Consider the following 9,603-nt stretch of genomic DNA (forward strand, 5'->3'; position numbering starts at 1 on the left):
GCGTCAACCGTGCCAGAGAAGGAATGGTTTGGGTACAATGTCCCAGAGCAGCTGCAGTGGTGTTAGCAGAAAAGAAAAAGATCCAAATAGGTTGGACTAGAGTTAAAGTAGAACTCTTGTCGTCACGGGCAATACAGTGTCATAGATGTTGGCGATTGGGACACGTTAGAGCTACGTGTAAGTCCAAAAAAGATTATGCTGGCATCTGCTATCGTTGCGGTGTATCTGGACATAAAGTCCCAAACTGTAAGAATAAGCCGAGATGCCTTTTGTGCTCTGAATTACATTTAAATGATCGACACTGAGTAGGATCAGTTGACTGTCAAGGAGTTAAGACCCCTTACTCTTCAAGAGGTAATTCGGAAAAAGAGGCAGATGAGATTCCATCCAAAGAAACTACTGGCGATTCGATTCATGATATAACTGTTACTACAGACAGTGCTGACGACTCTGCGCGGAGGACGGAGGAGTCTATGGATACTGTGTAGACTGGAGAGGCTTGTATATGTATTATCTACATATATACATATATACAAGTAATTATCCTAGTCACTATGTACATAAATATTTACATTAATGTTAAGACTACTTCAAATTAATCTAAATAACTGTAAAGCCGCGCAGGATTTACTCCTTCATACTGAAAAAGTACAATATCAACATATATCCCTAATTTCGAGCCAAATAGGATTCCAACAGATAATCTACGGAGTGCTAGTAGCAACGGCACCGCAGGTATCCATTGGAATGCGAATGACCAGTTTGGCTCTTGCTTATTTAAAAAACAGGAACGATTCTCAATTATGGCACAATGGAGAGATGTGACGCTCATCTCCTGTTATATATCTCCAAATGCTGATGATGGAGAATATGAAGAATTTTTGGACGAGTTAGACGACAATATTGCGGCTACAGACTCTCAACACATAATCATCGGAGGTGATTTTAACTCTAAATCCTCACTCTGGGGTTGTACACACACAAACTCCCGTGGAGATCGTTTAGAGAGATGGTCCGCTAGCAGAAACTTACAAGTTGCTAATGTTGGCAATGAACCTACGTGTGTGAGAGCGCAAGGATCTTCAATTGTGGACATTACTTTGTGCAGTGCCTCCATTGGATCGCGAGTGATTAACTGGAAAGTAATGGATTTTGAATCGTTATCTGATCACGCATACATCTCTTTTGCAATTGATGTCGACGACCGGACATTACTAAATCGACGTAAAAAGAAGAAATATGTCCGTTGGGCACATAAAAAGTTAAATGATGCATGCTTTAAAGAAGCTCTCGAATGGAGCTGTATAGGACACTCCCCTGATTTGGATGCCAATGAATTGTCACATTGGATTACAGATTCACTTACGGATGCCTGTAATTACTCGATGCCGAAAGTCCCGCAGGTACGCAAAGAAGGCGCGTACTGATGGACTGATAGAATTGCTGATCTGAGGAAATCTTGTATGCGAGCGCGCAGGAAATGGCAGAAGGAAAAACGCCGAAGAATCATCGATAACATCCTGGAAAAAGAAGATATTTACAGATCGTGCAAAAAAGAGTTAAATATCGAGATTAAAAGATCTAAGATACAGGCATGGAATGATCTTATCGGAACAATAGCGCAGGACCCTTGGGGTCTGCCCTACCAGATTGTCCTCAAAAAGCTAAGAAGAAGCAGTCCGAACTTTACGGAGACTGTAGCTTTGGATACCCTCGACCAGCTAATAAGTAGTCTGTTTCCGGAAGACGAAGACTGGCAGAAGGATACAGTGGACGACCATGAACAAGAACCTTGGCTACCGGAATACGAAGTGGATATTACGGAATTATGTTATAAAAAAGAAAGCAGGTGCAAACAAGGCTCCAGGAATCGACGGAATTAAATCGATCTTGAAACATCTACCCGAGACCTTCCTGAGGATGTTGGGTGGAGCATACAACATGTGCCTGCGATCTGATACTTTCCCGAAGATCTGGAAGAAATCCATACTAATTCTTATTCCGAAGGGAGAATTAAATCTTCCTATCCCGAAGGTGCGCCCAATCTGCCTTTTAAGTGAGCTCGGTAAGATGCTCGAGCGTGTGATTGAGGCCAGGCTACAGTATTGGATGGACTTACACCCGGAATCGAAGTTAGCAGCCAACCAGTTCGGCTTTCGTCGGTGTACATCAACTTGTGATGCGTTGCTGGTGGTTCGCGAATATATCTTGGACGCACGTGTGGATCACGAAGTGGTTGTTGAAGTTAGTCTCGACATTACAAATGCATTCAACTCTTTGCATTGGAGCTGCATCAGAAGAGCCTTCGGGACAAAGGATTTCCTTTATATTTACGACGACTGATTGATAGCTATCTCTCGGAAAGACAAATAGAATATCCCACGGCTGAAGGTACAACGCATACCAGAACAATTCGGTCCTCGGACCGACCCTGTGGAACATAACTTGACTGGGTACTTCGGACTCCAGTTGAAAATGGATGCGTAATAATTGGATACGCCGACGATACGCTAATTTTGTCACGTGCAGAGTCTACACAAATCGCTATTGCTAAGGCTATGTTGCAAGTCGATACACTACTACTGAGAATTAGAAGATTAGACTTAAATATAGCGGCTAATAAAACAGGAATTATTATATTTAACACTAAAGATAATGGATAGAGACTATAACAATTATAGAATGAGAGTTAACCGCGAAATGGTCAAGATCACTCCAACGATCAAATATCTCGGATTGTTGTTGGACAGACGATGGAAGTTTACAGAGCACTTCAATTATGTGGAAGGAAAAGTTGCAAGTGTCACTCGTGCCCTTTGTGCGATAATGCCAAACTTAAAAGGTCCATGTGAGAAACAGAGAAGACTATATGCGCACGTTATTTGTTCCATCATTAACTATGGTGCCCCCATTTGGAGTCCTGAGACTTCCGATAAGAAGATCCGTGAAAAGTTACGTCGAATGCAACGAGTCATAGCGATACGCGTGATTGCTGGCTATCGCACTATATCCACCGATGCTGCTCTCATCTTAGCAAGAGTCATTCCAACAGATATACATGCAGCATATTTCCGACGAGTGTTCCTTCGAGTTCATGATTTGAAGCGACAAGAGCTGTGGAAAAAGTCAGAAGAGAAAGACATCAAGGAAGATGAAGAGATACTGTTGAAGAGGCAATGGCAAATTACTTTACAAAGACAAGATGTGGCTGGTGCAAGAACATGTCTTGCCATTGCTCCCCACTTAAATCAGTGGTTAATTAGGAATCACGGTGAACTGACGTTCCACATGACACAACTTTTATCTGGACATGGTTTTTTTTTTTTTTTACATATCTCTATAGGATTGGTAAAGTGGACTCTGCGCTGTGTCCCTTTTGTGAGGAAAAAGACGACTCCCCGGACCACACATTACAGAGGTGTGTGATGTGGGACGATGAGAGAGAAGTGCTACGTTCCATAGTAGACCAAGATCTATCAATGGCCTCAATCATCCCGAAAATCTTGGAGTCGGATGAGAATGGGGAGGCAATTTTTCAGAAAAAGTGATGCTTGCCAAAGAGGATGACGAACGGGCTCGAGAGCAGCGGTAGATGAGAGATGGAGGTGGAGAAATTTAAACATTCATTTACATTGGCTATGACGACTAATTTAATTTACTTATTCACTCATAGATAGCCCAAACATTAAACACATCAAACACGAACACACTATGACATTCATACGGGTACAGGGGGGGATACACATGGAGGGTGGTTGGGAAGGGGAAGGAGTGGTTTGGGGGTAGGGTTAGGGAAAGGGGGTGGGAGAAAGGGACACTGAGACACGAACACATATTCACACACTTACACTTATACACACATCTACACTCATAATGGAGGGTGGTTGGGTAGGAGTGGGAGAAAGGAGGGGTGGGAATGGGGTTTAGGGGTGGGATAGGGTAGGGTCATTCATTCATTCATCCATTCATTCATTCATTTCTTCACTCACTCATTCATTCATTCATTCATTTATCATTTATTCATTTACTTATACGGCGGGCGCGCCGTCGTCGCACGCCTATTTATTTATTGGGTGGGCGGCGGCGGGGCGCGCGGGGGTGCGCCTGGCGGGGTGCATGACCGTCTCCGCGGGCGGGTGCTGGGCGCGTCTTGGCGTAACTAGCGCCTGTCCGTCGCACACACACACACTCATGCACACGCATATACACACACACACACACACATACATATACACACACACACAACCGGACTGGACTTACAGAGAACACGCGGAAGGATGAGGGTCCCTCAGACCTACCTCGGCGACAGCTCCCCGGGCAATTCATGCCAAAGTGGGTACTGTCTGGGGAGCGAGCCTTTGAGGAGGAACGTACAGAGAGGGGTTTTAGTGGGTAGGGGCCGTTAAATAGGCCGAGTCCCACACCCCCCTGGTCTACGGGGACCAGGGGGTGCGTCACTGCATTTTCTCCTCTCTAAAAAAAAAAGGTTAGGTTAGTTAGGGTCCCTTCCGACGGGTGATCCAACGATCCGCTGTGGTAGTACCGAGGGTTCAACCCTTGGGAGGGCCGGCGGGGAGGATCACTCGCTAAGAGCATACCAGGGCACCCGGCTTTGCCCAGGGGACAGTCTGTCTTCGAAGGGTCATTGAGACCCAATGTCGGTAGGGTAAGGAGACCCGACTACAAACCCCGGCTGCACGGAGCCGATAGGGGAGGATTTCTATCCTCCCTCCATGCACTTTGCGGGTGCTCCCGCGGGGTGTGAGGGTGCTGCGTGCTGGGTGCTCCTGCCAGGTAGCGTCCCTCAGGGGGGGATGTGAGTGCCGGGGTGCCTTGTGTCTGGGGGCGGCATTCTCCTCGCAATCTGCGGTGTGAGTGCGCGTCCTGGCATGGGGTACTTCCGGCATCCCACAAAAAGGGATCTCGGGGCTAGCCCGTGATCCCTGGGGGGGATGCGGTGGCCGGTCCACTCCGATCCGGGGTGTCATCCAAGTATGGGTGGCCCTCCGGTGAGGGGTGGAAGCGGCGTCCCGCAAGGGGGTAGTCGCCTCCCACCGCTTGGCAAACGGCCCGGGGTGTGACCCCGGGATACGCGCCAAGTAGGAGGAGGGGACGGGTCGGCAGATTGACTCACCCGGAGATATCCGGGTGACCGGACTTGTCCGGACTGCCGGCCCGAGTCGCATCGAGCCGCTCGGACGTTTCCGAGGCGGGGTCGGTGCGACGGGGATGACGGCGACTAGGTCTCCTGGCGGGGGAGAAATCTCTCCCTCGTCCCCTGTCGCCGCCTGCTGCCGGAGCCGCTCCGACGTATTCGGAGGTCGGGATCCGGCGGCGACGATGTTGAGTACCCGGTGGTTGTCCGCGACCGTTTCCCCTTCCGAAGCGGCAACCACCGGGACGGCGCTTGCCCCCCCAGATCCGACCAGTCCGGTGTGGGGGCGTGCTGGTCGCCACGGCGGGTAAGGCGGGGTAGGGGAGCGGCTGCCCCGTCCCAACCGTCCGTGGGGCCCCCCGGGTGGCGCCGCCCCTGACGGTGTCTGCGTGGTCGGAGGCGCAGAACCCCTGAAATCCCGTGGGAGCGTCAAAACTCCCACGGGTAAGTAGGGGGCTGGAGTCCTGTGCCGGCGCTGCCTATGGCCGCCGGCAAGTGGCATATGTCGACCCCCCGGGGGAACTCGGGGCCCCCCGTCGTGAGTGTGGCCGGTCATATTTCGGGACACTCGCGGCGGGGGTGAGGGTACACCCGGTCGACAGAGCCGTTAGGGGACAGTGGGATAAAACCAAAAATGGATACACAACAAAAACCCACAAACAAAAACAAAAACAATAACAAAAAGCAATAACGAGAAGGGAGAGAGAGCACGGGAGCAGACCAGATCAAGGTCCTCCTCTTCGACGCGCTCGTTACCCGGTGAACGGTCTGGGATAGTTGCGCGCAGGTCATCGCGTCGCAATACACGGCAGGAACCGTACAAGAGCAACGGTGAGAGGTTTGCCTCTGTCGACAAACAGCCTGTCGTAAGGATGGAGAAGTTGGTCGTCAAGAAGATCGAAGACGCCAACTTCCAACTCCCTCTGTTTCGCCCGTCGATAACATTGGGCACGGCAGAGAATCCGCTTCCGAGCACAAGCGGGATGGGGCGTACTCCCTCCCCAGCAAGTGCTAGCAGAAGCGAGGCCAGGCCAACAGCGCGAGAAGACATCTCTGCGCGCACGTCGGGTGTGAACCACGCCTGGCTCGAGAAGGAGAGCGCTCCGGACTATGAGGAGAAATCCATCGACATCGACTCCATCGACGGGGAGGAGACCCGTGAACCCGCCGAGGATGACAACATTTCCGTCACCAGCTTGGTGGCGGAAAACATGGTTGCGGAGCAAGCGGAGGCGCGTGAACGCCTAAAAGAAGAGGAGGCCGCGCGTCGTAAGAAGGAGAAAGAGAGGGAGAGGAGAGCGGCAGAGGCGCTCAAGCCGGATCCCCAATCAAATCCGCGAGGTGGCGGAAACTCCTCGAACAAGAGGAGGAAGTGGAGGACACCCTCCAACAGGAGCCGACGGAAGTGATCGCGGCGCAACTACTTGAGCATTCCGCCATCCTTTTTAAGGTGGCGGACTGCTCCAATAGGATGAAAGGAACGCTCGTCAAGCAGGTGAAGGACAGCGTCGCACTGCTTCGAGCTGCCACGTCTGTAATGACAAGGAGGATTCACGAAGGCGAGAAAACGGAACTCAAAAAGTTCCGAGAGGAGCTCTACAAACTCCGAGAGGAGAACAGGGAGCTGAGGAGGGAAATAAAGCGCATGAAGAACGCTCCTCCTCCTCCCCCTCCAGCCTCTCGCCATTCCTCGACGAGAGAGTCGAGTGAGAGGAAGAGGAGATGGACACTGGATCTCCTCCCCATCTCCAAACGAGAGATCCTGAGGTTGAACCCACCTCCCTCCCATCTAGGAAGGAAAAGACAGAGGGGGTCATTGATCTGGGGGAAAAAGAGTTTCCCCCGCTGAGGAAGAAAGGCCCCGTCAGACAGACGGGGCCACCGCTCAAGGGGGTGCCACGCCCATTGGAAGCGTTCCCCCCCGGTATGCCTGAGGAGGCAAGGGCAGAATTTAACAAATTAATGGACCAGAAGGATGCAGTCTTGGCACTTCTGGACCCCATTATGACACAGATGGAGACGCTGAGGCTCTCCAGGACTAAGCCTGTGTCAGTTAAAACCACTCCAGTCCCGTCCCTCCCTCCCCCCGTCATCGGGAAAGAGGCTAAAGCCTTCAACCCTCAAGGGGTGAAAGGGCGGGACCAGAACAGGGCTGTCTCCGTAATTCCCTCCGAAAAGACAGAGGGAACAAGCGGAGACAGCAAGAAAAAGAAGAAAGGGAAGGCGGGCGGAGGACAAGATCCACTCGCAACCGGAACACGGGCGACTCCAGGGGAAAAAGGAAGAGCTTCCTCCAAATCCCAAGGGAGTCAGCGGGGCCCGGCCGGAGTACAAACGAAGTCCTCCGCTGCCACAAGAGGGGAGAGACCTCTACCCGTTAAAACGGGAAAAAGCCTCGTTTTCACACAGTCCACTCCTCCGCCTCCCCCGTCAACGGGAGAAAAGGAGGAGTGGACAAAGGTGGTCGGGCGAAAAACCCGCAAGGCCACCAAGGCGGGAGGCAATCGTGCCGCTGCGGCACCAGCCCCTCCGCCTAAGACAGCGGCGTCCGGGATTTCTCCCCCGCCTGGTGGGGGAAAAAAGAAAGGACGAAGGAGAGTCCCCCGAACGGCCGCGGTGGTCCTGTCGTGTCCACCTGGCGCTCTCAAGGAGACATTGAGACTGGCAATGGACAAGATAGACCTTGCCAGTCTCAACATTGACGGCTTGGAAGCGAGAAAGGCCATCACGGGTGCCCAACTATTCGAGGTTGGGGGCCCGGACAACAAGGTCAAGGCGGATGCCCTGGCTGCCAAGATGCGTGAAGTCCTCGCGGATAAGGAGGGGTGAGGATTTCCCGCCCCTGTCCTACGGCGGAGTTACGCATCCGCGACCTCACCGAGGACATCGAGGAGGAGGACGTGCTGCGCGCAGTGGCCTCTGCCGGTGAATGTGATCCCATCCTGGTCAAGGTGAGACTTGTTAAATCCACCGGCAGAGGTCTTAGCACAGTTTGGGTGCGCTGCCCACTTGCCGCAGCCAATAGGCTAGTTGCCGCAAAAAGGCTGCGGATAGGGTGGGTAAACACCCGAGTGGAAGCGCTGGAGAAAAGGCCACTCCAGTGCTTCCGTTGTATGGAGAAGGGCCACGTAAAGGCCCAATGCTGCGGCGACAAAGACCGCAGCAAAGATTGTTACAGGTGCGGGGGCCCTGGACACATAGCCCGGGAGTGCACGCTACAAGTGCACTGCCCGGTGTGTGCCGACATGGGCAGGCCGGCGGACCACAGAGCCGGCTCCCGCATCTGTAAAGCGCCCAAGAAAAAGAAGATGGGGGAAGCTGCTATACAGCCCCCCCAGAACAAGCAGGGCACCGGGAAGGCGAACTCCTCCAAGGAGGAGAAGAAGAAGAAACCTCTCATCCTTCTTCAAAAAGAGTACAAGCGGGAGGAGGCACCTCCACTCCCCTCTACGTCAAACGAGGGGATGATGGAGGTGGAGCCTCTGGAACAGAGGATTCCCAGGAGGAGGCAGGGCAAAACGCCCGAGGAAGTCCCTCCACCGAGTGACGGTGAGGGGGACAATCAGATGGAGGCAGAGTCGGAGGAACTTGACCGCCAAACTTAGATATGGCGGTCAAGGTTAAGTTCCTCCAGGCCAACCTTAACCACGCCAGTCAGGCGCAGAATCTATTCTTTCAAAGCCTGGCTGAGCGTGGTATCGGGTTGTCCATTGTCGTCGAACCCTACAAAGTCCCAATGAAAGCCACTTGGCTGAGGGACAATAGGGGTTCGGCGGCAATAGGGATCGGCGCCGCAACGAACGATTCCCCCCCTCTCCAGCTGATTGGAAGAGGGGACGGATTCGTGGCGGCTAAGTGGGGGCCCACTATAGCAGTTAGCTGCTATGCCCCCCCGAGTTGGAGTCGTGCCCAATTTGACTCGTTCCTTGAGCGGCTGGAGGATGTTGTAAGAGACATCCCCCCTACTAGCCCGCTCATAATAGCCGGAGACTTTAACGCAAAGTCTCCGGCATGGGGCGAGTCGAGGCAGGACGTCAGGGGAGTTACCCTGGTGAGGTGGGTGAATTCGCTCGGCCTACACATCTTAAATGTAGGCCGGGCGAGCACATGTGTCAGGCCCCAAGGGGAGTCGATCGTAGACTTAACGATCGGCTCCGATGGGGCCAAGAGATTGATACGGGGATGGCGCGTGGTGGGTGATTCGAGGGGGGAAACCCTCTCGGATAACCAGTATATTGAGTACGCACTAGATACTACGCGCCATCAGGTACAACACCCACCTCAAAGGGGGGGGGCACCCAAGTGGGCCCTCACGAAGTTGGACCCCGAACGGCTAGAGGAGGCCCTTATGGCCGTCAGCTGGAGTCTATCGGAGGGAGATGGAGACATTCTCCGGGAAGCGGAGTGGCTGCGCGGGACGATGCGTCAAGTTTGTGACGCTGCCATGC

At 52.7% G+C, this 9,603-nt stretch overlaps 2 protein-coding genes across 2 annotated transcripts; both read left to right on the forward strand.

Annotated features, from left to right (window-relative positions):
- Positions 1-2,700: 2,700 nt before the first annotated feature.
- Positions 2,701-3,786, forward strand: LOC112638882. The gene is made up of 2 exons (XM_025411368.1): positions 2,701-3,313; positions 3,674-3,786. Exons 1-2 carry the CDS (start codon positions 2,701-2,703, stop codon positions 3,784-3,786), a joined length of 726 nt encoding a protein of 241 aa, XP_025267153.1.
- Positions 3,787-8,268: 4,482 nt separating this feature from the next.
- LOC112638883 lies at positions 8,269-8,760 on the forward strand. The gene has a single exon (XM_025411369.1). The coding sequence runs from the start codon at positions 8,269-8,271 to the stop codon at positions 8,758-8,760; it is 492 nt and encodes a 163-aa protein (XP_025267154.1).
- The last annotated feature ends 843 nt before the right edge of the window (positions 8,761-9,603 follow it).

This window comes from Camponotus floridanus, unplaced genomic scaffold (assembly GCF_003227725.1).
Source record: "Camponotus floridanus strain SB8 unplaced genomic scaffold, Cflo_v7.5 scaffold398, whole genome shotgun sequence".
NCBI classification, from domain to species: domain Eukaryota; kingdom Metazoa; phylum Arthropoda; class Insecta; order Hymenoptera; family Formicidae; genus Camponotus; species Camponotus floridanus.